Source organism: Amblyraja radiata, chromosome 1 (assembly GCF_010909765.2).
Source record: "Amblyraja radiata isolate CabotCenter1 chromosome 1, sAmbRad1.1.pri, whole genome shotgun sequence".
In the NCBI taxonomy this organism is placed as follows: domain Eukaryota; kingdom Metazoa; phylum Chordata; class Chondrichthyes; order Rajiformes; family Rajidae; genus Amblyraja; species Amblyraja radiata.
This window is the reverse complement of record NC_045956.1, coordinates 77,888,275-77,916,024: the sequence shown is the minus strand read 5'-3', so window position 1 is coordinate 77,916,024 and position 27,750 is coordinate 77,888,275. Positions and strand designations below refer to the sequence as shown.

General features: G+C 43.0%; 1 protein-coding gene across 18 annotated transcripts in view; it reads left to right on the top strand.

Annotated features, from left to right (window-relative positions):
* col25a1 (collagen type XXV alpha 1 chain) overlaps positions 1–27,750 on the top strand; it is a 654,016-nt gene that overhangs the window by 530,584 nt on the left and 95,682 nt on the right. For all 18 annotated transcript variants that reach the window (XM_033025377.1, XM_033025353.1, XM_033025321.1 and 15 more), the window contains exons 13-16: positions 2,779–2,805; positions 2,939–2,974; positions 23,564–23,596; positions 23,690–23,725. In XM_033025377.1, the coding sequence (XP_032881268.1) occupies positions 2,779–2,805; positions 2,939–2,974; positions 23,564–23,596; positions 23,690–23,725 (132 nt within the window). The remainder of the gene's footprint in view (positions 1–2,778; positions 2,806–2,938; positions 2,975–23,563; positions 23,597–23,689; positions 23,726–27,750) is intronic.

Genomic DNA, 27,750 nt, shown 5'->3' with positions numbered 1-27,750 from the left:
AGGCTTATACTGAACGTTGAAGTCATAGGTGGAGAGGGCAGCTAGCCACCTGTGGCCTGTGGCGTTAAGCCTGGCAGTGGTTAAGACATACGTGAGCAGATTATTATCCGTTCTCACAGTGAATTTGGTGCCATACAAATAATCATGGAACTTATCGACTACCGCCCACTTCAAAGCTAGAAATTCTAGCTGGTGGATGGGATAGTTCCGCTCTGACTGGCTGAGCTTGCGACTGGCGAAAGCAACTGGACAGAGTCCTTCAGGATGCTCTTGATTCAATACAGCTCCCAGGCTATTCAGGCTTGCGTCTACATGCAATATGTAGGGCCTTGTCGGGTCCGCGAAAGCCAACACAGGAGCATGCGTGAGCTTGTGGATGATGGTGTAAAAGGCGTCATCACAAGCTGAGGTCCAACGGTCGCTGAACGGCTCTGAGACTTTAAAGTAGTCTTTCTTGTCCTTGAAGGTGGCTTTGTTTTTGCGTTGAGCTGGAGGGTACCCTTTAGTTAGGTCTGTGAGAGGGCGGACAGTGGCAGAGTAGTTCTCAATGAACCGCCGATAGTACCCACAAAATCCTAGAAACGACCTCAGGGACTTTAGGTCAATGGGTTTCTTCCAATTGGTGACGGCACTAACTTTCTCCCGGTCGGTTGCGACGCCGGCGGCGGAGACAATGTGCCCCAGGAATTTCACTTTTGGTAGACAGAATTGGCATTTGTCAATGGAGATCTTGAGTCCACATTCCTCCAGCCGATCCAAAACTTTGAGGAGATGTTCTTCGTGTTCCTCTAGTGTTTTTCCAAACACTATGATATCATCAAGATACACAAGAACTTGGATCAGGTTCATGTCTCCTACAGCCTTCTCCATCAATCTTTGAAAGGTTGCAGGAGCACCAGTGATGCCTTGGGGCATCCGCTCAAACTGGAAAAAACCAAGAGGGCAAATAAAGGCTGTCTTTTCTTTGTCTGCCTCAGACATTTCCACTTGGTAATATCCGCTTCTCAAATCCAGCACAGAGAACCATTTACTGCCAGTCAGACAATCAAGTGCATCATCTATGCGCGGCATGGTGTACTGGTCTGGGATGGTTCTGGAGTTCAGCAGAAGATAGTCAATGCACATTCTCACTTTGCCATTCCTCTTCCTCACTATGACAATGGGAGAGGCATATGGACTTCGGGATTCTTTGATTATTCCGGCTGCCAGCAGTTCTTGGAGATGGCGCCGAACATCCTCAATGTCTGCAGGTGCGATTCTGCGGGATCTCTCTCTGAATGGTCTAGAGTCTCTGAGTCTTATGTGGTGTGTCACACCTCTCGCTAGACCCACATCCCATTCCTCCAATGAGAATACATCAGCTCTCTCTGACAACTTGTTGGCTAACCTAGCTCTCCATGCTTCGGGAATGGGTGAATCCCCAAAATTGAAGAGCTCAGGATCAATTGACATTGTTTTCGGAGACTTCTTTGGCTCAATGACAGAGTCAACCAGGTACACTTGGGCTAGCACTGTACCCGCAGGAAGAGCAGTTTCTTTTTGAGATTCATTTCTCAGCAAGAGTGTGAAGCCATTGGTATCCATAGCTGAGGGTGGCAGAACTACTGGCGGAACCAGCACACCAGCAGGAAGGTTGGTACTTTCATCAGCCTCCACCATTAGGATGCTTTTATCCATAGGTTGCTGCTTCTCCACTTCACAGACAGCATAGTGTGCTACTCCAGGTGGGATTCTTAGAGTCCCAGGGCCCTGCACTCAATAAATCAATCTTTTATAGAACCTTTAAGTACTAATTACTATGTGGGCCCACACACTCACTCACACAAGCCGGCAACATTAAACACAAAACAAGAATAACCCCACGTTGCAGGCCTGGTCGAAGCTGGAGAGCGTCGCGGCCAAATACAGTGGAAGCCGACAAGTGCAGTGCAGAAGCTCACAAGATGGCTGACCAGAGAGGACCCCATGTCGCAGAAATGTTCCTTCTCCCTCGTTGTCTCCAGGGCTCAGCTAACCGCTGCTCTCACTCTCCTCGTAATCCCAAAGTCCACACAGCCACAGTCTTTAATCCACCCCTCCGAGCTGAAGGGGTAGCAGTTAGCCTTGGCTTCTTCTGTCTTCTTCTGGACTTCTCCTCTCTCTCTCCTAAACTTCGATTACCCACAATCCCCAGCTCCCGCCTCCAAACCAATCACCACACAGGAAAAATGATTGAACTCATTTACAACAAATCAAAATGCAGAACACATATTCACAGCAAAACTTATATACATTTCTTAATTAGAAAAACTAATATGAAGTTACACAGGGCTACATATGGATACGTAGGGAGTGGAGGGATATTATTTATCTACACGTAGATAAGTGATGATCTTGGCATCATGTTTGGCACAGACATTGTGGGGCCGAAGGTCTTGTTCTTGTGCTGTACTGTTCTATGTTGAGGGGAGAGACTGGATTGCAGTCTGGTTCCAGCAGGGTCCAGTCCATTCACATTTTGTCTTCTGATAACAACACTGCATGTGATCACAAAGAAATTAATAATGAAGTCTCCTTCCATTCATCAGGTCCTTTCAAACCTATCTTCTTTGCAGCAAGAGCTCTGTTCCTCATCACAGCTTGTGACAAGCAATTATTAAAATTGAGTTCTGTTCTCCGGTTGTAGCCAGAAATTCCAAATGCTTGTAGAACAAGTGTAAAAATTAAAAATTAAATTCTGTCCTGCCTTTTATGCTGTTGACATTCAGATATATTTTCTCTTTCTGCATTTTTCATCAGGGTGAAGTAGGAGATCAAGGTGAGAAGGTGAGAGCTCCATTTTATTCAGTTAGTGTGCATTGCACAATTTTAGTTTATGTGTGCTTCTGCAGAGCTACAGTGAGTCAGGCTATGTTACATTAAAGTGCATTTCTTCTTTTCCCATTCCTCTGTTGCTCAGGGCGTCACTGGTCCGAAAGGTGACAAAGGCGGAAAGGTAAATTCTTCAGTGGCATTCAGTGGATCAGGATGGGCTGGGATGTGGGGGATAGGGTGGACAATTTTAGCATCACTGTGCTGGGTGTGAAACAAAGGGGTGAGATTGGGAGACTAAATTATATAAAAAACGGTTCTACTTCAGGTTTTAATGTGAATATGCCAGTGAGTAGAACAGCAAATAGGAAAGGTAGACAAAAAATGCTGGAGAAACTCAACGGGTGAGGCAGCATCTATGGAGAGAAGGAATTGGGTCGAGACTTCTTCACACTGAAGCATCGCCAATTCCTTCTCTCCATAGATGGAGAGAAGGAATTTTCACACAGAGAGTGGTGAATCTCTGGAATTCTCTGCCACAGAAGGTAGTTGAGGCCAGTTCATTGGCTATATTTAAGAGGGAGTTAGATGTGGCCTTTGTGGTTAAAGGGACCAGGGGGTATGGAGAGAGGGCAGGTACAGGATACTGAGTTGGATGATCAGCCATGATCATATTGAATGGCGGTGCAGGCTCGAAGGGCCGAATGGCCTACTCCTGCACCTACTTTCTATGGTTCTATGTTTCTATAGATGCTGCCTCACCCCCTGAGTTTCTCCAGAATTCTTTGTCTACCTTCGATTTCTCCAGCATCTGCAGTTCTTTCTTAAACACCAACAAATAAGAGAAGTTGATTCACTCACAGTGGATTGTTAGTGATTGTATTGTTTGTAAGCAGTCTGCCTGTCTCTGCTGTAGATGCTTTACGCTTATTTAAAACATCTGTGTGCCTTATAAGCATCTGTGGGCCTTGAGAAACACATGAATTGAAGGGAGATGTGAAGAGTTGACGTATCCAAGTAGGATACAAAGTGATGGAGTAACTCAGCGGGTCAGGCAGTATCTCTGGAGAACATGGATAGGCTCAGTCTGAAGAAGGGTCCCGACCCGAACCTATCCAAGATCACAGATATGCTGTCTGACCCGTTGAGTTACCCCAGCACTTTGTGTCCTTTTGTGTAAATGAGCATCTGCTTTTGCTTGTTTTTACAATATGATTTATCCAAGTACTTTGTCTACGTCCCTGTGGAACGTAAAGGCCAGAAGAGCCATTGGTCTTCGCAGTGAGCTGAGCAAACGGTTCCTAGCATTCCTCGGTACCTGCCTGACTATCTCCTGATACACCTCTGCCACCACCCTCCACCACAATCTGTCTGTATTGTCTGTCCCTCAGAATCTATTGCCTGACCTATGGGGAGAAGTTGGGCAAGATAGGACGTTTGTTCCTTGGAGCACAAGAGGCTGAGGTTTTTCACTCAGAGGATGGTGTGCATATGGAACAAGCTGCCAGAGGAAATGGTTAAGGCAGGTACTATAACAACATTTCAAAGTCATTTGAACAGGCACATGGATCACAGAGGTTTAGAGTAGTATAGTCCAAATGTTGCCAATGGTATTAACTTAGATAGGGCATCTTGGTCGGCATGGACAAGTTGGACCAAAGGCCTGTTTCCACGCTGTATGACCCTGACTCTCCATGATCTTTCAACCATTCATCCTCACTGTCCCTATGGTGCATTGCTGGTGTTTCTGGAGTTTCTCTCACATCCTCTCTCCCCATCCTCCATTACCTTCCTGCTCCAATATTGAGTCCAATATTTTGATACTGGTATTTGAGAATGTATCCCCAGTCAGCAACAATAGTTGTGGACACAATCACACCTGCCATTGGTTTTCATTTTCCACAGTCAGTTGAATGAACATTGAAACCAGTGTCCAATGAGCTGACATAACAATGTGACACATTTAGTGCCATCAGCCAGGGACGTATTTCAAGTCATTAAACTCTTGCAGAAAACCTTGCGGCTGCAATCTTTTATTATTTCGTCTTTTTCCAAAAAGGTTTCAAACCACACTTCATTCATTGGCATGTTTGAAGGCCAGTCTCTGAAGGCCAGTCTCTCGCTGCTGTGCATTCACAAACACAATTCCCAACGTTTGTGCCTTGCTTCACCTGCGTTGCCTCCGCTAACGCCAATGCAAGGGATGCAGATTTCATCCACCTTTTCCTTGTTTCCACATTCACCTCAAAGTGCTGGCAGGAGAGATTTCACAAACCCAGCATCCTTACGTCAGCTTGTCTGGCCGTTCCGTGAGGCAGTTAAGCAAGATAGAGGGGACATGGATCTGATAGATTTGCATTCACTTTGCTTCTTTTCAAATGCTAATTGGTCCCAAGGGGCAAGTGATTTAGGGAGCTTCCTTGATATTATCTGCGTGGTATGGTCAGCATGAACTCTGTCAATCAGCAGCACAGTGGTGCAGCGATAGAGTTGCTGCCTTACAGAGCTAGAGACCTGGGTTCAATCCTGCCTATCTGCTGTCTGTATGGAGTTTTTACATTCTCCCCGTGACCTGCGTGGGTTTTCTCCAAGTGCTGCAGTTTCCTCTCAAACTGCAAAGACGTACAGATTTGTAGGCTAATTAGCTTGGTGACATTGTAAATTGTCGCTGGTGTGTATAGTATGGTGTTAGTGTGCGGGGATCGCTGGTCGGCGCTGACTCGGTGGGCCGAAGGGCCTGTTTCCAAGCTGTATCTCTAAACTAAACTATAGATGCAGGCTTAAGGTGAGAGGGGAGATGTTTATGGGGCAACCTTTTCAATCAGAGGGCTATCCATATTTAGAATGAGCTGCCAGAGGAAGCTATAGAAGTAGATCGAATTACAACTTTCAGAAGACATATGGACAAGTATATGGATAAGATGGGTTTAGAGAGATGTGGACTGAACAGGATGAGCAAGCAGCTTTCCTAAAAATCGAATCTTTGCAGAAAAAATACATTCTTACTCCTGCATGTTTGTGTCAATGCAAAATTAGACTCCAGCTATCCTTGTTATGAATGGTGCAACACAGTCCTTTATTGTTCCAATAACTTATTGCCTTCAAATCATTCAGACCTCCATACATATATTGGAATAAAATATTGACAATAGATTCACAGCTCCTTGCAATTCTAATAGCTACGCTGACAGCATTTCTATGCTCCAGGAATATTTGTGGCCTGTCCTATATTTTATTTCCTGTGAAGAAGTGCCTGGCTCTCCCTTGAAAATTACCCACAATAATGTACTGGAAACTGGAAGCACGTTTTGTGAAAAATTGCCAAGATCTGTATTCCATCTTCTGTGGTTTAGTTCACTGAATCATTCTTGAACACAGATCTTGCAATGAGACATCACTGGGGAATAAAGTTTTCCACAAAACATTTATTGAATGATACTTAACCGGAAATAAAAATAGGGACCTGCCTATGATGCATTGGCCACTATTACACAGTGTCAACTCCTGCCCCCCTCCCCCCAGATTGTAAACTAAAGGGGAAAGTTGGGTGGAAATTTAGGGCACTATAGTTCTTTTCTACCTTTGCCTTGAAGCAGGTCAATGGCACTTACACCTGGGAATTATTTCTTAGCATAGTGGCACAAATGGTAGAGCTACTGCCTCACAGTGCCAGAGACCTGGGTTCAAACCTGACCTCGGGTGCTGTCTGTGAAGAGTTTGCACATATTCCCTGTCACCGTGTGTGTTTCCTCCGGGTGCACTGGCTTCCTTCCACATCCCAAAGAAGTGTGAATTTGTAGGTTAATTGGCCTGTGTAAATTGCCCCAAGTGTGTAGGGAATGGATGAGAAAGCGGGATTACATAGAACTAGTATGAATAGGTGATCGATGGTTGATGTGGTCTCGGTGTGTCAAAGGGCCTGTTTCCATGCTCGACCTCTAAACTAAAGTAAACTAAACATTATACACGGCTGAACAGGGTGACCTTCAGAGATCGAATGGCGCAAACAGATCATTACATACCGGCATCATGAAGGGAATAGATAGGGTGAATGAAGAGTCTTTTACCCAGCGTAAGGGAATCAACAACCAGGGGACATGGGGTTAAGTAGAGAGAGATTTCATAGGAATGTGTGGGGCAACCTTTTCACACAGAGGTGTGCGTATATGGAACAAGCTGCCTGAGGAGGTAGATGAGACACTGAGACAGGTACAATGATGGGGAAGGATTAGAGAGATATGGGCCAAACATGAGCAGGTGGGACTAGTGTAGATGGGGCATGATTGTTGGCTTAGGTATGTTGGGCCTGTTTGCATGCTGTACGATTCTGTGACTCTATCTTTCTTTGCTTAATCCTGGCCATTGTCTGCAATGTCATGCTCACGTATTCTATGTCCGTACACCATATTCTGTGATTATAACATGTGAGAACTTATTGTAACAGCTTAGATTAATTACCAGGAAAAGTAACAAATCAAAGATCAACGTTGGTGGTAGAATATGCCAGTCCACAACTGTGTGGTAGAGAAGCGAATGAGCTCAAGGTATTGGATGTGTGAGGCAACATTTGACATTGAACCTATTACTATAGTGTTTGGTTCCTGTGCAGTGCAGCCTAGTTTCCAATCCCTCTCAGAATTACAGCCTGCGTAGTGTTTGTGTCTGAGGATGTTCTCTGGTCACACAAGATATCTGCCTTCAGCTTTCAGAAGACACAGGTCTTGGACCTTCCCTACACATCTCATGGTGCTTGTGTTTCACCCTATTGCTTGAAGTGACACACGTGAGCCTTAATGCTCTTGTCAAGGCATAATGAACAATACGGATTTGTTCCTTCAGCTCCTTGCATGAGCCATTTACTCTTGATGTACATTCCAATACTATTTTCCATTCCCTTTAAGTTGCCGGTGCAGTGATGTGAGTACCACAGCCAAATATGGTAGCTACTGTATCGATCCATATCCAAAACAAATCTGACTGCATTATTACCTTCTCTAATTCATCCAGTTGTTTTTCCACCTGACTTTTCAACAACATGTCGCTGGTCATTTTTCTAACTATATTATTTTGGCATAAGTCTTGATGCATATGTGTGCCTTATAGCTGGTAATGCCGATATGAACAACAAGGAAGACTGCCTTATTTTTGTGTAAGAGGATGTTGGACCATGCTTTCACAGTTTCTTCCTGGGCATCAAACACACTTCTCTGTTTGCCTTTACTTTCTTAGCCAATGTTTGGGAAATGGATGTGATTCTGGGGGAATGCCACTTCCTATTTTACTAGCTAGGTCCAATGTTATTCTTGTAGAAACAAGGAACTGCAGATGCTGGCTTACAAAAATTTACACGAAGAACACAAAATGCTGGAACATCTCAGCGGGTCAGGCAACATCCCTGGAGAACATGGGTCGGTGACATTTTGTGTCTCCATGTTCTCCAGGGATGTTGTCTGGCCTCCAGCACTTTGTGTCCTCAAATGTTATTCTTTGTTTTCTCAACAATATGCACTGAATCGTTTTATCATTGAAGTCACACACAAACCTATCCTACATAACACAGTGCAAGAATCCATCGAAGTTGTAATGCCTGGATGAATCTTTTAAATCAACAAAATAGGCCTTCGCTGACGGTTTCATCCACTATTCTATTCCTCATGCCAAACCTGCAATTTTTGCTATTTCTGATGGCTATGGATCAAAAATTATTCTGATTCCTGCACTATTTCTGTGAATTTATTTATAGGCTAGAGAGCATATGATAAGTTTCAGAGCAAAATCCATCAATAGAATAGCCTCCTGAATCCTGCTTTTGGCAGTATTCTGTGCTTATGAATTTTCAATTTGACCTCTTTGCTTCCGGAATATAATTAACAGTGCCATTTCCATTCCCTTTACATTTGCTGTGAATGACTCAATGCTGAATTGTACCTTGCTTGCTTATACACCTTAGCTGCAGTGCCAGTACTCAAGAGTCTGTGCTACAGGGGGAGGTTGGGCGGGAGGGACTTTATTCCTTGAGACGCAGGAGGCGGTGATCTTATAGGCATGTATCAAATCATGAGGGGAATAGATAGGGTAAATGCACTGAGATTTTTTTAACCCAGGGCCGGGGAATCAAGAACCATAGGTTTAATGTGCGAGGGGAAAGATTTAATAGGAAACTGAAGGGCAACTTTTTCACGCACAGAGTGTTGGGTATACGGAACGAGCTACCAGAGAAGTGGTAGAGGTGGATACTATACCAATTTTAAAGACATTTGGACAGGTACATGGATAGGAAAGGTTCACGGGGATATGTGCGCCTGCAGGGGCATCTTAGATGGGGCATCTTGGATGGCATAGGCGGGTTGGGCCAAAGTGCCTGTTTCCATTCTGGGTGACTCTATGTCTCTATATCCTGTCTGTTTTGTCCCATTTCCCACCTTAACTGTGGCACAGCTGCACTTAAGGCTCCTCTGCCCTGCTCAGTCTAGTTGTGTGCTGTGCTGTTATTAATATCCTTCTCTCTCTCATAGTATAACTGACCTTCTCTCATTATTGCTGTCTAGAGTTCTAGATGCGGGTTTACTGACTAATTGTGCACCAAAGAATTGCTGAGGCTGTTTCCTTCTCCGCAGTTCTAGAGGGTTGAAGTCTTGTACGTGGTGGTGTCATCAATCAGCAATGCTCTGTAGGTGCTTCAAAGTATTTCCTCAGAACACAGGGGTTTTCTCTGAACCCGATGCATGTCAGTTGCTTTGACTATTCTTGTCAGCACTTATTGTGTAGGGGGTGGTGTTCAGTGAGCCAATAATGTACAACTGGTGAGAACTGCCTTTAATAATCTCTAGCAGACACCAGGAGCTTCAGAACACATTAACTCTTTCTGCAGCCTAACAACTACCACCTGTGCTCATATCATATGTGTGTCAGTGTTATTAGATCACATTACTCTTTTACATATTTGCACATAAACAATCCCTGCCCCAAATCCTATCACTGAGAAAAGAAATGTTTCTCGCCCCAAGTTGATTAAGGTCGGACACCAGGATTGTGCCCTGTGACCTTAGGAAGGTGAGATAAAATGTGGAGCACAGAGAGGGTTAAGGCCACAGATTATTTGTTGCTGGGTATAATTACTACATTACCTTTCTAAAAATATCAAATAATCTAAAAAAACAGGTACAGGTGATATTTATTAAGTGAACATATAACATGGCAATTGTTCTGAGAAGAACCAGCCTGTTTTTAATGAAGGTATCTGAACATTTAGTGGATTGAGTGCAGATTGCTTATCTCTGCGAGTGCACATCACACTAGGTCTTTACATATGCATTTGGAATATTTTAACTCCTTTACTTCTGAACATAATTTTTATAACAGCTTTATGAGTAATCATTGAAGCTGACTACACTACTCTTCATATCTGTTGCATCCAGCAGTCCTCCATTTCAGTTTAAATCTATCAACAGAGAAAGAGATATCTGAATAAATAGAGGAATCTCCATTGAGATCTTCTTAGTTATCCATCTCGGCTATGGCTAAAAAGCATCAAATTTCATGTTTCATAGGTTTCCACACTTTTTTTATCAAATGAGCAGGGAAACCTAACAGAGATTTTGCCTAATATTTATATTAGTCTGCCAACTGCCTTAACTATGTGGAGCCTTGGTGAGACCGCACACAGAGTATTGCAAGCTGTTTTGGTCTCTTTATAAGCAAACAATGACCATAGAAGGAATGCAATGAAGATTCAACAAATGGATTTCAGGGATGACATGTTGACAACATGAGGTGAAATTCAGTAGGTCATTCCAGTATTGTCTAGAATTCAGAACAAGTGAAAGTAACAATTAGATCTCATTGAAGTTCTTACACAGATCGACAGGGTGAAAACACAAAGGGTTTTCCTGACTGAGGAGTCTAGAACCAACTGCCTTAGGGCTGGACCATTTAGGACTGAGATAAGGAGAATTTTATTCACTCAAAGGGGGTAAATCTTTCTAATTCTCTACCTTGGAAAACATTGGTAAGCATGTATATTGATCTCTTTGTCTCTTTGTGTTGGTCTCTGCTCTTTGCTTTTAACATAGAAACATAGAAATTAGGTGCAGGAGTAGGCCATTCGGCCCTTCGAGCCTGCACCGCCATTCAATATGATCATGGCTGATCATCCAACTCAGTATCCTGTACCTGCCTTCTCTCCATACCCTCTGATCCCCTTAGCCACAAGGGCCACATCTAACTCCCTCTTAAATATAGCCAATGAACTGGCCTCGACTACCCTCTGTGGCAGGGAGTTCCAGAGATTCACCACTCTCTGTGTGAAAAAAGTTCTTCTCATCTCGGTTTTAAAGGATTTCCCCCTTATCCTTAAGCTGTGACCCCTTGTCCTGGACTTCCCCAACATCGGGAGCAATCTTCCTGCATCTAGCCTGTCCAACCCCTTAAGAATTTTGTAAGTTTCTATAAGATCCCCTCTCAATCTCCTAAATTCTAGAGAGTATAAACCAAGTCTATCCAGTCTTTCTTCATAAGACAGTCCTGACATCCCAGGAATCAGTCTGGTGAACCTTCTCTGCACTCCCTCTATGGCAATAATGTCCTTCCTCAGATTTGGAGACCAAAACTGTACGCAATACTCCAGGTGTGGTCTCACCAAGACCCTGTACAACTGCAGTAGAACCTTTTAAGAAGGAAGTAAATAATTTGAAAGCAATTCAGCAAAGATTTATTAGAATGAGCAAGTTATGTTATGAGGAAAACTTACACCAGCTAAAGAGGGAAAGGTGGTTGAAGTAGTGACGTTGAATATTTCTAAGACAGTTAGATTGATTCTTAAGCAAGGGGGTGAGTGGTTAGACAGGAATGTAGAGTCAAGGTTGCAATCAAATCAGTACAAAGCTCATTGAGCAGCAGAGTAGACACGAGGAGCCGAGTAGCCCATTCCAATTCCTAATACTTATGTTCATAACTTTGAATGATCTTGATGAATGGCGGAGCAAGCTCGAGGGGCCAGATGGCCTACACCTGCTCCTAATTCTTATGTTTTCATATCTAATTCAGCACAGCCACAGAAAAATCCAGTTGGTGCTTCATATTATTTCTGTAATGAAACAGTGCTGAATCACTGCCTATCCACAAACAATTAAATGTGTGAAGCGCTTTGAAGTATTTCAGTGTAATGAAGTTTTGACTGCATCATTATTCCAGGCAGCAGTGACTTGTGGGTGGCAGAGCAACTTATTAAGGCTTTTGCACTTTTCAGATTTCTAAATCAATTCAGAGTAAATACCGGAGCTGTGTAGAAAAATGTTAATATTACAATACTTACAATATTAAATTAGGAATCAGAAATGTCTGGAGCTAGACACAAGGAATTGCAGATACCTGTTTACAAAAAATAGACACAAAGTGCTGGAGTAACTCAGCGAGTCAGGCAGCATTTCTGGAGAACATTGATAGGTGTCCTGAAACGTTGCCTATCCATGTTCTCCAGAGATGCTGCCTGACCCGCTGAGTTACGCCAGCACGTTATGTCTTTTTTAATCAGGAAAGTGTTACCTGCTCTCCTAGCATCAGAGAATCCCGTAGGGACAGGTGTGAGTAACCTATAACCATATAACCATATAACAATTACAGCACGGAAACAGGCCATCTCAGCCCTTCTAGTCCGTGCCGAACACTTATTTTCCCCTAGTCCCATCTACCCGCTCTCAGACCATAACCCTCCATTCTTTTCCCGTCCATATACCTATACAATTTATTTTTAAATTATAAAATCGAACCTGCCTCCACCACTTCCACTGCAAGCTCATTCCACACAGCTACCACTCTCTGAATAAAGAAGTTCCCCCTCATGTTACCCCTAAACTTCTGTCCCTTAATTCTCAAGTCATGTCCTCTTGTTTGAATCTTCCCTACTCTCAATGGGAAAAGCTTATCCACATCAACTCTGTCTATCCCTCTCATGACCTCTATCAAGTCCCCCCTTAACCTTCTGCGCTCCAAAGAATAAAGACCTAACTTGTTCAACCTTTCTCTGTAACTTAGTTACTATAACTTAGTTAACTTAGTTACTGTAACTCTGTAACCTGCATGACTGACTTCCAAATCTGCATCGTAAAATCTTTGGCTTTGTTCAGGCTGCACTGAGGCTTGCTGGCCTGAATATTCTCCTTAATTGGGTGCAGCAGTTAATTGGCCTCATGCCTAAGGCCTGCATGTTCTAGGATTTTTACTACTCGCCAAGCGCTTGCCCATGTAAAATGGCAGCTGCTCACCTCTCAACTTTTATTAATGGCCATGGGGGTCAGGCTATCATTTCTCAGATTGGCTTTTACAAACTTGATTTCCATGTGGTTCTGCTGTTTCCACAATGTTGCTTCTGCATTCCCTTCTCTTATTCTGCTGTTTGCCTTTGATTTTTCATTGACAAACTCTTTAATAACAAACCTAAGAATCTAAAATGGCGAAATTCCATCAAAATGAAGGTGAGGTTGAACCACCGGATTAAACAATAGAGGTGAACCATAGAAACAGGAACTGCAGATGCTGGTTTACAAAAAGTGACCCAAAGTGCAGGTCAATGGGTCAGGCAGCATCTCTGGAGAACATGGATATGTGACGTTCTGGGTCGGGACCCTTTTTCAGACTGAAGAAGGGTCCCGACCTGAAAAGTCACCTATCCATGTCAGTAAATCAACAAACACCATGTCTTCATTTTGCATGCTGTTTACAAGGAATTAGCAAAGTAGGAGCAGGGGCGGAACCCTCAGCCCTTTAAGCCTGTTATACCATTTAATACTCATACCCACATTCCCACCTTTCCTGCCTCACTCATCAGGTTCCTATCCATCTCTGCCTTGAAAATTTGCAAAAGCTCCACTTCCACCATCCTTTGATGAAGAGAGTTTCAGAAACGTGATCCTCAGAGAAAGAACTATCACCTCATCGCTGATTTTATGAGATCATCCTTTGTTTTTAAAGAGTGGTTCCTAATTCCAGATTTGCCCAAAAGAGGAAATGTCCAATCCGTGTTCATCTTGAAAACAATCCTCAGGATCTGAAGCGACAAAACAGACACCTGGAAGAACTCAGCGAGTCCAGCTGCACCATGCAGCTCACTCAGCATCTTGTATGTCTCACCTTCTTAACCCAGCAGATACAAGCTTAGTCTGTCCACCTTTTTTAAATCAGTCCACCCTTTCCAAGTTTTTTACCAGTCGAGGTAATATTTACATTTTACTCATAGTCTTACAGTTCCACAGTTCTCCACATTGTATCCCTCTGGAGATCACACCTTCCCTAGCCAACAATGGGCTTACCAGACACTGCCCTGCCTGAGGTCATTTGTGGGCAGCCTTGATTGATCCTGGTCTTTTCTCGCCCTCAACTGTTCAACACCCACCCGCTACTTTCAGTCTGAAGAAGGATCCTGACCCAAAACATCGCCCATCCTTTTCCTCCAGAGATGCTGCCTGACCCACTGAGTTACTCCAGCACTTTGCGTCTATCTTTGATTAAAAAAAACACTTTCTACATGAGTCTAGTAAGCCTGGTCTCAACTGTTTCCCATGCATTGACATCCTTCTTTAAAATGGCACAAGCCCCATGTCAGAAACCCAGGTAAATTTCAGCTTCTGCCGAAGGGCACTGACTTAAAACATTATTTCTCTTTCCACAGATACTATCAGATCTGTGGAGAGTTTCCAGTAGTTCTGTTTCCTTTTCAGATCTCCAGCATCTGTACATTTTTTTGATTTTCAGTTTATGGTTTCCCCCTGGTCGAAAGTTACATTAGTACGTCAGGGATACATACGCTTGGTGGGTACTTTGCAACACTTTGTTGTTCTCTCAAGATTCCAGCATCCGCAGTCTCTTGTATCCTCATTCAGTCCCATTGATCTTTAACTCAATAAGGGCTGCAGCTGACCGGCACTCCCATTCTGGATCTCCTGAAACAAAGCTACACTAGACTAAGACCACACTCAATTAATTAATTTCAAGCCTGTTGTCATCTCAGTGAAGATGATGGGTGGCACAGTGCCTCACAACATACAGGAGACCTTGGATCCATCCTGACCTCGAGCACTGTCTGTGTGGATTTTGCATGTTCACATTCTCCCTGTGCCTGTGTGGGTTCCTTCCAAGTGCTTCTGTATCCTCCCACATCCAGACGACACGCAGGTTGGTGGGTTAATCAGCCTCTGTAAATTGCTCCTGGTGTGTAATGAGTGGTAGAATTTGGAAGAAGTTGAATAGAATGTGGGTAGAATAAAATATAGGATTAATGTAGGATTGCTGTAAATGGGCTGTTGGTGGTTGGTGTGGATTCATTGGGCCATGTTGCATCTCTCTTTGATTTGGTTTAAAATATGATTTTAAAATTCAAAGGAAAAGTTCGCATTTTGCCACTGTGGTGTCCATGACCACAATGGGTGTGAACTAGTCAGAATTAAATTTAACCCTTTTTCTTCCAAAACCCTTTATCATCCTCCCAGCCCACAATACCTCAGAAAAACAGCAAATCCAGCCACTTATACTGTTCTCTAAGAATTCTGCCACCTTCCACTGAAGTTACAACAAAGGTCAGGAAAACTCACATGGTCTCACCATATTAAAGATATATTTCCACTTATTCTAAGTATTACAGCATTTACTACTGTGATTTTTGTTAGTGAGCTTCAAGATCATACTGTAACTCAAGATTCTGCCGGGAGGGAAGGAGGGAGGGAGGGAGGGAGGAGGGGAAAGAAAAATGGAGGACCCGGCGTGGGGGACTGCCGTGGGGGATGGGGGAGAACAATGGACAATGGAGAGGGGGGAGAACAATGGACAATGGGGACCCAGTGTGGGGGAGGGGGGGGGGGGAGAACAAAGGAGGAGCCGGCGTGCCTTGTAACTTTGTCAGCACTGTACGTGGCTGCTATTTGTATACCTTGGGTATACAAGCAAAGAATTTTGCTCTGCCTTGTCACATGTGACAATAAAATATTCCATTCCATTCCAAGATGCCAATATAGTCAAATCCATGTCCGTGTGTTCATGACAGTGTGCACAATTAACCAGATTTGATCATTGGTATTTTGTCGATGGCTGGGTTATATCAATGGAGCATCATTAAGAACGTTTTACAACCGTAACTCTCTGCACGCAGCCTGTGACCTTTGTGAACCCAAATGTCTCCGTTGAGTATAATTAATCCCTGCTGTGGTTGGTCCAAATGTTAGTCGTTTACAGTGGACAGCAGATACTTTGAAGTTTAGTTTTATGATAAACATTCATATTGTTAAAATATTTTATAAAAGTACATATAATATGTACATAATGTTACAGACAGTGTTTAGGTATCATGTGCCAGAGGTTTTGTGGAGTAAAAGATACCAAGTGTATCATCAATGGAACACTAATGATACACATGTTAGATTTGTATCACAAAAATCATCATCACAGCTAATCTCAATTACTACGACTCTGAATAGCGGATGGCATAAAATATAAATTGCCTCAATTACATACAAGTTTATTTTAACTTAGTTTAGTTTATGCTAAAATTAAAAACAAGAAAATGCTGAAAATACTCAGCAGGTCAGGCAGAATCTGTGAGAAGAGAAAGGGAGTCAATGTTTCAGTTGAGAAGCCTCTGTCAGAACCGGGTAGGAACAAAAACAAGCTTGTTAAGATGCAGGGAGGGTGGTGGGTAGAGGTGGGGGGGGTTGCCTCTGACAGGATAAAACCAGGGTTAACTATGGTGTAGAAACATGCTATAATTTAGCTCGGCTTGTACACGCTAGAATTTAGAAGATTGAGGGGGGATCTTATAGAAACTTACAAAATTCTTAAGGGGTTGGACAGGCTAGATGCAGGAAGATTATTCCCGATGTTGGGGAAGTCCAGAACTAGGGGGTCACAGTTTAAGGATAAGAGGGAAGTCTTTTAGCACCGAGATGAGAAAATCATTTTTTACACAGAGAGTGGTGAATCTGTGGAATTCTCTGCCACAGAAGGTAGTTGAGCCCAGTTCATTGGCTATATTTAAGAGGGAGTTATATGTGGCCCTTGTGGCTAAAGGGATCAGGGGGTATGGAGAGAAGGCAGGGATGGGATACTGAGTTGGATGATCAGCCATGATCATATCGAATGGCGGTGCAGGCTCGAAGGGCCGAATGGCCTACTCCTGCACCTATTTTCTATGTTTCTATGAAACAAGGAACTGCAGATGCTGGTTTACCAAGGAAAGGCACAAACATGCTGGAGTAACTCAACAGGTCAGGTAGCATCTCTGGAGAACATGGATAAGTGATGTTTCGAGTTTGAATCCTTCATCTTAGTCACACAGTGATGCAGTGTGGAACCAGGCCCAACGTGCCCACGCGGCCAACATGTCTCAGCTACACTAGTCCTACCTGCCTGTGTTTGGTCCATATCCCTCCAAACTTGTCCTATCAATGTACCTGTCTAACTGTTTCTTAAACGTTGGGATAGTCCCAGCATCAACTACCTCCTCTGACAGCGTGTTCCATACACCCTTCTAACTTTAATCTTCTAACAATGTTGATAAGGTGTAAACAAGTTTCTGGACAATTAATGAATGTGAGCAGTCAGAGTGAGAAAACACAGGTGTAAAAATATAGATGAAAGAATGTGGCAACTGCTTCACCTGAAAAGATTATTTGGGTCCCTGGATATTGAGAAAGGCTGGGGTGAAAGGACAAGTGTTGCATTGCCTGTGGCTGCAAAGGAAATCCAATAAGAAATGGGATGGTTTGTTGTTTGTGGTTTGGTGTTTGAGGAACAATGCCTCATCTTCTGCCTGGGCATGTTCCAACCTTCTGGACCTAAGACTGAATTGTATAACTTTAGGAAATGTAATTTTTTTTAATCTGCCGTTTCCCATCTGTAATATTGGTTCAATTTGGTTTCACCTCGGTACACGTGACAATAAACTAAACTGAACTGAACTGAACTGAAACGCATTCTCTAACTGCTTCCACTCATTCACTGACCAGATAACAGCTCATTGCCATGGTCACCCTAGTCTTCCCTTATCGGAGATATTCCTCCTCCTCTGCTTTCCCGGGAATTTAACAAACATCTTGCTTCTCCTTCCCACTTTTGACAAGGGATCTTGAAACTTTCTCTACCTGCAAATGCAACCTACCCTGCTGAATATTTCCAGCATTTTCTGGGGGGTTTTTTCCGCGTATTTTATTAAAAATATATACATGCAAAAGTCCTTGACTATAAGAACAGGGGACATCAGGGCATCATTAGCAAAATCTGCACACTGCAAAGTGAGAACAAATAGTTTGAAAAGACTTCCCCAGATGCAGTTGGCACTGCATTAATTAATTCATTTTGTAATATTCTGTACTTGGGTAGAATTCTCTGGTAAGGATATCATGATAAATCACTCTGCAGTTCAGGCCCACGCTGATCAAATGTTCCATGAATGTGCCAGTACTATTGCTTCAAGTTTAGTTTAGAGATACAATACGGAAACAGGCCCTTCGGTCCACCGTGTCCATGCTGACCAGTGATCACCCGTACATTAGTTCTATTCTACACACTAGGGACAATTTAAAGGCAGCAAAACCGACAAATCCACACATCTTTAGGATGTGGGAGAAAACGGGAGCGCCCGGAGGAAACCCACATGCTTACAGGGAGAACATTAAAAATCCACATAGACAGCACCCATAATCTGGATCGAACCCGGGTCTCTGCCGCTATAAGGTAGCAGCTCTACCGTTTCCCCACTGTGCTGTCCACTCTGGAAATGTGGTTGTGGAAAGTAGGCAAGCCAGTTTGTATAATGGAAGAGAACTAATTTTCTAAATCATTGTTAATATTGGTAATAAAATATTTATGCTAAACTTTCTCCTAAAAGATTAAAATTATATAGTAACATTCTCAATGGTAAATTGCATGTGGTGTAAAGAAGGAGAAAACCCAATAGGACAGGCAACCTTTTATATCTTAATTCCTTCTTACAGAATTTAATACAGGCATCCCTTTGACTTTGTAGTAAAAGTTCAGTCTAAAGAAGGGTCTCAACCCCAAACGTCACCCATCCCTTCTCTCCAGAGATGCTGTCCGGCTGAGTTACTCCAGCATTTTATGTCTACCTTCGATTTAAACCAGCATCTGCAGTTCTTTCCTACACCATAAAAAATGTTTTGCTTTACCCATAAGGGTTTGTCAGCATGATAAACCAGACAGGGGTGTTACAGTAAGAAGTTGCACACATCTCTATTTGTTTGGCCCATGCAGCATACTGGCATTTCAAAAATAAGTTAAATGCAGTGGATTGGATTGAAGCTTCTATGTAAGAATGACAAATACTTCCAACTGGGAAATGAATTCTCCAGCATAAATTCAGTCTCAGTTTTTGTTTCGGTGAAAGGTATCGGAAAGCGATGTTTATTAAAAGCACTTTCCACTGGCAAATGCAAGTAGTTAGAATGTTGCTGTTTTGTGTAACACAGTTTGAATGAGATATTAAAATCCATTATGAAATTCAAGATCTTTATTCTCATAGTTACAAAGCACCACACATAAATATGCATCCCAGTCTGTCCAAAATCAAGCTAATCCAGATAAAGCATTTGGATTGACTTCATTAAATTGATTTTGAATTCATCAGCAACCATGAACTCCAAGAAGAGTCAGGTTTGAAATGTGAGCTTTCCAATGTGGTGTCATTTACTTTTTGTTTGTTTGTGTAAGCAGTGGGTCAGCAGCATCATGTCTTTCACCTCCAGCCCAGATAAATGGTGTAATCTACTCTCTCTCTCCATTTAGATGAAGTGGAGTTCAGAATTCCAAAGCCTTTTTTAACAATCAAGTTTCACAGCTATATGCTGACATAATTTCACATTGGCTATTCAATTCAATTCAATTCAATTCAATTCAACTTTAATGTCATTGCACAGATACAAGTATGGGTACAACGAAATGCAGTTTAGTGTCAGTCCGTAGTAATAGTGCAATATAGAAATAAAAATACAGAATAAGCAAACAATGTGGACGGAGAGACTGGAGAAATCTATCGGCGGGACTCCGAGTTTAGCAATGTGATAGTGTCGTTGTAGAAGCTGTTCCTCATCCTACTAGTTCGAGACCTGAGGCTCCTGTATCGCCTCCCTGATGGGAGGAGGGCAAACAGTCCATGGTTAGGGTGGGAGGGGTCTTTGATGATCTTCCCGGCCCGTCTCAGACACCGTTTTCGGTGGAGGGCATCCATGGCAGGGAGTGGGGCTGATGTACTGAGCGGCTTTCACCACCCGTTGTAGTGCCTTCCTGTCCGCTACGGTGCAACTGCTGTACCATACCATGAAGCAGGTGGTCAGGATGCTCTTGATGGTACAGCGGTAAAAGTTGGTCAGGATCTGGGGGGACAGGTGGGCTTTCTTGAGCCTCCTCAAGAAGTAAAGGCGCTGCTGCGCCTTTTTGATCAGCTTAGAGGTGTTGAGGGACCAGAACAAATCCTCTGAGATATGTACCCCGAGGAATTTGCAGTTGGAGACGCGCTCCACCTCAGTCCCGTTTATATGGATGGGGGTATGACTGCCTCCTCTGTTCTTCCTGAAGTCAACAATAATTTCCTTCGTCTTCTTGGAGTTGAGGACGAGGTTATTGTTGGCACACCAGGTTGTCAGGTGCTGGACCTCCTCCCTGTAGGCTGACTCATCGTTGTCAGTGATCAGTCCTACCACCGTGGTGTCGTCGGCAAATTTAATGATGGCTTTGGAGCCATTCTTAGGGATGCAGTCATGGGTGAAGAGGGAGTAGAGGAGAGGGCTCAGCACACAGCCCTGTGGCACGCCGGTGTTCAGTGTTATAGTGGAGGAGGTGAGGTTGTTGACCCTAACAGACTGTGGTCTGTTGGTGAGGAAATCCAGTGTCCAGTTGCAGAGAGAGGTGGAGATGCCAAGTCCGCTGAGTTTGGTGATCAAGCTGGCGGGGATGACAGTGTTAAAGGCAGAGCTGAAATCAATGAACAGCATCCTGATGTAGGTGTTATTGCTGTCCAGGTGGGTCAGGGCAGAGTGTAGGGCCGCCGATATGGTGTCCTCTGTAGACCTGTTGGTCCGGTAGGCAAACTGATGGGGGTCCAGTGTGGGGGGGAGGCTGGCTTTGAGGTGAGCCAAGATCAGCCGCTCAAAGCACTTTGCAATGACAGGGGTGAGTGCCATTGGGCAGAAGTCGTTGAGACTCCCTGTAGCTGATTGTTTGGGCACTGGCACGATGGTTGATGTCTTGAGGCAAGTGGGGACAACACCCTGGGCCAGTGACAGATTAAAAATGTCAGTGAAGACCAGGGATAGTTGTCCAGCACATGCCCTGAGCACCCGCCCAGGGATGCCATCAGGGCCGGTAGCTTTGTGCTCATTCACCTTGCTCAGTGCATCTTGTACAGCAGAGGTGGAGAGACTGAGGGGTTGTTCATTCGGGGGTGCAGCAACTTTGATGGCTGGAGTTTTGTTGTCCCGGTCAAAGCGAGCATAGAAATGGTTTAGCTCGTCAGGAAGGGAGGCGTTGTCTTGGGGGGGGGTGTTAACTTTATGGTAATCGGCAATGGATTTGATTCCTTGCCACATGCGCCTGGGGTCGGAGTTGTTTTGGAAATGCTCCTCAATCCGCCGTTTGTGATTGACTTTAGCATTCCTAATTCCCTTTTTCGGATTGGCCCTGGATGAGCTGTATCCCTCAGCGTTGCCAGATCTGAAAGCTACATCGCGAGCCTTCAGCAGGAGTCTGATCCCCCTGCTCATCCACGGCTTCTGGTTAGGGAAGGTCTTTATCTCTTTGTGGGTAGTGACGTTGGCAGTGCAGAATTTTATATAGTCCAGTCTGTCTGCTGAAACTGTTCCTGTAAAACAGAGACAGCCCCCTCAGGCCAAACCTTCACTGTCCTCACGGTAGGTTTCACACGTCTGATCAGAGGTGTGTATTTGGGGAGCAGGAACAGAGAGAGGTGGTCAGACTGTCCAAGGTGGGGGAGGGGGAGGGCTTTGTAGGCTTCAGTAATATTAGTATATACTAAATCCAGAATATTGTTTCCTCTGGTTGGGCAGGAGACATGCTGGTGGAATCTGGGGAGTACAGTTTTAAGGTTGGAGTGGTTAAAATCACCCGCAACAATAAATGCCCCCTCTGGGTGTGCAGTTAGTTGTTTGCTGATAGCAGCTTGCAGCTCTTCCATTGCTAGCCTGGCATTAGCGTCCGGGGGTACATAGACTGCAGTGATAACAGTCGATGTGAATTCTCTGGGCAGATAGAAGGGCCTGCACTTTATCATCAGGTATTCCAGGTCAGCAGAGCAGTGACTACCAATCCTAACAATGTCCGTACACCATGAGTTGCATGAGTTGTTCACATAGATGCACAGTCCGCCGCCCTTGGTCTTACCGGAGTCCTCCGCTGTTCTGTCGGCCCTGAAGACAGTGCGCCCCTCCAGCTCGATGGCGTTGTCCGGGATGTTGTTGTTGAGCCATGTTTCGGTGAAGACCATGGCGTTGCAGTCGGCGATCCGTCTGTGTGTGGTGATCCGCAGCCGTAGTTCGTCGATTTTACTCACCAGGGACCGGACATTCGCGAGGAAAATGCTGGGCAGAGCTGGCTGGTGCGGGTTTGATTTCAGCCTAGCTCGATAGCCTCCCCGCTTCCCACGTCTTTGTTTGCGGTCCCTGCGCCGCCTCCGGGCACTTCCTGTCGGGGGAGCTGGCCCGCTAGACCACGGTGTCCTGGCGATCTCCGGCGGCAGTTGAAAGTCGCTTCTGGGGCTCGTTGTGTAGAGACGGCTGATCACAGAGAGCTCTAAATTATGACGTTTCCTGTGTACTGTTGTACTTAAATTGTAAGGCGTTTGGGGTTTACTTGCGATTGTGTTATATTTGAGCTGGGAGGTAATGAGACCAGGCAACAAAGGTAGTATTTATCCATGCTGAGATGTGTTTGCGATGTACAGATAAAAGATTCAGTGGAAGCTATTCATTTTAAATCAAGTGCAATGGGCCTGTTCAGAACTATCAAAGCACCAATGTATGCTGGAGTATACATGTTTACTGGCAATGATTCTTTCTTTGAACTCCCTGCCTTTACATTACAGACTCAGTTTAAAGTGTGTACGATACTTGTACAAAGTTTATGTTACCTTTAGAAAATCTAGGAATCTGGTGGTAGGAATGTGCAGACCCATTGATTATGCTGCATATTGTATAAATTCTCTTCCTTAAAAGGCCACAGACAAAATTACCCCACTTCTATACAGTTCATTGATATGCTTTTGTTCAGAAGAGTGATTTTTTTTTCTCAGATCTGGACAAAACTAGCACATAGTCCAGAGGCTAGACATTTCCAGATGTTTAACATTCAAATCTGCCAACTATTATTCTGTATCATCTCACATCTGAGCCACCAGGTGCACAACCAACAAAAAACAAAACCAAAACAAGTTGTATCCATCTTGAATTGCATTCCAATGATTGTTATGAAGAGGCATAAGCAGGCATAGTTCTGCCAAACATTCTGAGCATTTGATCAAAGAGAGAAACTGATGGAGCAATATGGACAAGAAGGCTTACACTATATGGTCCTGTATGCCCCCCCCCAGCACATGCCATGGCAATAAGTTGTATTTGAAATAGAATTGATGGCAGTTTAAATGTAAGAGTTCATTTGTATCCAGTAAAGTTCCCCCCAAAAAACATCTGCAAAACAGAATGCCCAGGCTTTCTATTTACATGTGATTAATGTCTGCTTTCTGTTTCCTTGTGATTATACCTAGGGTGACCCTGGATCATCAGCTGCGGGAATAAAGGTTAGACTGTCCTTCTTGCTGAAGTGCCAGCCTCTGCTATTTCTTTAGCTCTGCTTGGACCAATGGTATTTTTCTTTAATTTATCCCGTACAGGGGGAACCAGGTGAAACAGGACTTCATGGACAAAAGGTAAGGCAGAGGAGAAAAGCATGCTTTCTGTCTTTTGTTTCTATTATATGAGTTTACTGATAAGTTAGTGTTTGGGTAGAAATGATCTGGCTTTCTGCATTGCTCTTGCATCTGCTGATTACCTAAGTAGGAAAGTTCAGGTGGAGAAATTAACATGGAGATAGAGATAGGCATTTCATATCTTACCCAAAACTGATTATCCATGAAGCAAATAGTTAGGAATCAGTCAGAATATAACAACTAAAATATTGTGATGCTTCTACTAACACACTTTATTGTGTTGCCAGAGCTTGCTCCTGAATGCTTTACTAATACACTAAACCCTGTGAACTTCATATTCCTAAAAATATGATGAGATTATGCTGAAGTATTGAACATACCTAGGAAATTTAAATTGAGAAAGCACCTTTTGTACTTTCTAATTCTTTGTTTTACATCGGTGCAGTTTTGCAGTCTCTCAATCTTTCACCAAGGAGAGTCTGAGTACATTGAATTTTTTAAATTCAATTCTGTTTTTCAATATTGTTCAGCCTTTTTCTTCACCTAAATATAGTGTTTTATTGGTATTTGGTCATAAGGTTGACATTATCCTGAAGTATTTGAATGGAGAATAAATGAGATTGACATTTGACAAAATTGTTAGTTATCAATCAGTTCAATAATTGACCGAAACAGGGCACTGCAGTGAAAATGTGTTTAACATACATGGGTGTACAGGTTACATTCAATCCTCTTTTATTTCTTTATTAAGGCAAACCAGGCATGTGTGTAAATCACTAGGAATTAGAAGCCTGCTGTACTCCAAAGATCAGCTTCAGCCTGAAGTTAGAGACTGGGAATATCCTAGACAATAGGTGCAGGAGCAGGCCATTTGGCCCTTCGAGCCAGTATCCTGATACTAAAACTTCCTTCCACATTGTGTTTCAATTCATTTTGTAGCAGCTTCCAAAGGAACCACTGAGAATAATTTTGCCTTGTTGATATAAAGAGCAGAGAGTGATTTAGCAACACAATTTCACATCACTTCCATTTTTTATTTCCATTGAAGTCAATTACATTTCTAATGTGACCTGAAACACGGTCCTAATTCATCCATCACTCATCTGACACTTTAGCAGGAAGGCAAAGTTATCCCATTGGTTCTAAGCAGCTGATATATTTTTTTCATTTGAAAAAGAGATCAATATATTTGTATCAATTACATTTTCAGATTAAATGATTTTAGAAGATATAATTTTGAGCTACGTGGCCACTCAGGCCTGATCCAACCTTTAATAAAATCACGCCTCATCTGATTGAACCTCAACACTACATTCCTGTTGACCTGTAATAATATTTCACCTCTTGCTTATCAAGAATCTACGTAACTCTACCTTTAAAAGTATCTAAAGCTTCTGCTTCAAACAATCACGAGGACAGTTCTAAATAAAGATCACCTCATCTTTGCCTTAAATGGGCAGACCCTTCCTTTAAAACAGTGACCCCAGTTCTGGATTCTCCCACTGAGGTGCAAGCATCCTCTTCCAACCCACCTTCTCAAAACCTTTCAGGATTTTACGTTTCATTTAAGTTGCGTCTCAATCTAAACTTTAGCAAATACAAGTCAAGCTTGTGCAACCTTTCCTCAAAAGACACTAGGCTAATTAATCTTCTCTGAACATATTTCCAACGCATTAATGTGCTTTCTTAAATAAGGTCAATACATGGAATTCCATTAAATTGCTTCACCTGAAACAACCTCCCTCATTTTGCATTCAATTTTCCATAACAATCAACAATAACACTGAGGTGACAATCCCAACTACTTCCTGTGCCTGTACATGAGCTTATTGCAACCAAGGAGAATAATCATATCTTCCTGCATCTTATCATTCACCATTTAGATAATGTGCAGCCTTTACATTTTACCACCAAAACTAGTAAATTCATATTTTCTCATTATATGTCATTTACCAGATCTTTGCCAACTTACAATCAATATCGCATTTAGCTTCATTGTGACTTCTACAACGTGCTTTCCTTCCTGTCTTTGTCTCATCAGCAAATTTAGCAACCTTACTTTACATATTTCATATTGATATTTCCCTTTGATGATAAGAGGCCATTTGGCCCATTGAGTCTCGGAGATGGTGCTTCCTATATAATAATTGTAAATTGTTGACAAGCCAGCACTGATCCCTATGGCGTACCACTTGTTACATCTTGCCAACCAGTCAAGACCTGTCGTGCCTTGTGATTATTTCTTAGTTTAATGTTATTTTCTCATTTTCAGTTTTGCTGCATCATGTCACATTCCTTTACCCAGGACTTTGCCACTGTCATGTTAACTCATAGCTATGCAGTCTGTGAGCACGACGGGTTTCTTTTCATTGCAATGGGCCACATCAACATTTCACTTTCCCCTAGTCCCAGGACCCAATGTTTCCTCATTTTCATTCTTCTTCCTACCATATAATGACCCAGCTGAACTAATTTAGTTTACAAATTGTGGAGAACCTGGAGCTCCAATATCAGCATGAGGACGACTTCAATTAAATTCACAAGAGCTATCATGGCATATTGATTTGTGTTTCTTTGTCCAACCCTCTCAGGCTCTTACATGTTTCATTTAAGTTCCCTTTCATTCTGAACTTTAGCAAATACCAGCCTTTCTTCCCCATGCGTCATCCCATTAAAATTGTATCTGTGGCCTATTCCGAGATCCATTGCAATCCAACACTACCTTTGCTTATCGTTTCCAATGTTGTCTGTTGCTACCGAGTTGTTGAAAGATTCCTGATCGGCGAGATTGCTGTATTACATCTGAGAGACATGGAGAGGCCATCCTAATCCTCTCCTTGTCTATTTCACATGGATGTGTTCATGTGTCTTTGTGTGGTGCAGCACAAAGACTCACAGCAAAGTAGTGCAGTAGTTCCCTGTCTTTGTCAAGCTCACTTTTGCTACAGAAATAGCTGCAAGTGTCACAGATAAGAGGTATGAATGAAAGTTATTTAAAAAGAAATATGCTGAAATAAGAAAAAACAGAAGCCACTGAAAAAAATGGTTCACTTCAGTCAGTAACTGAAACAGGAAAGAGGGTTTAATGATTTAGGTGAGACATTTTGCCACTGCTGATCAAAGATTATATCTAAAGTATTTACCTGTTTGCTTCTCTTTGACGCTAATATACTTGCACTTTGGTTTGACAGTAAAATGCTGATTGCAGTTGCAATGCATGTTAGTGACATCATTGCTGGAGTTATTCATAGTTTCAAAATGGAAACGATCACAAGAAGAAAAGTCTAGCGTCAAGCCACTGAACTTCCATGAACTTTCACATCAGCTAATCAATGTGGTATGCATGGCATTCCTCTGGTCCTTTAGAAATCAGCACATGTTCGAGTAACTCGATGCAGTAGCAGTCAGTGTTATGATCTTGTTGAATCGTATTTATATTTTCTGTTTGGAGTTTGTTTCTTTGATTCAGAGACAACAAAATATTTTCTTGATGTTTTTAGATGAAATATTTTTAAATCTCATTGATATCCCTTCAAAATTCATAAAGAATCTTATTATCCCCTCCATGATAGACAAAAGGGCAACTGTGATCAGTAAATGCTGTGAATCATGCACATTGTAAGAACATCATAAAGGAGACAGCACTGCTCACTCAATAAGTATGTTTACCGCTAAGTATTGTTTTTATGCCATGCAGTTCAGGAGGGTTAGGTTTGAGGTCTCATCTACTCTGAATTAGCTTACGTCACTTGAGAGCTGTGGTGAAATGTTACAAGTGGCTTCTACTTCCTTGGTCCAGCGATTCAGAAAAATCTGACCTTTTTCCTTTAGTTATCACAGCCAGTTTCCTCTTGAAGTAAAGCATATCCAGTGAGGACGTCAGATGGGGAAAGGATTAAGACTGACCATACTCCCCTGCAAAGTCCAACTTACTACGCACTAGAGATCTGGGTTCCCTTGATAAGAATGGCCATTCAAAGGAGGCTGTCAGTCCTGGTAAAACTCAAGTAAAACAAGAGTCAACA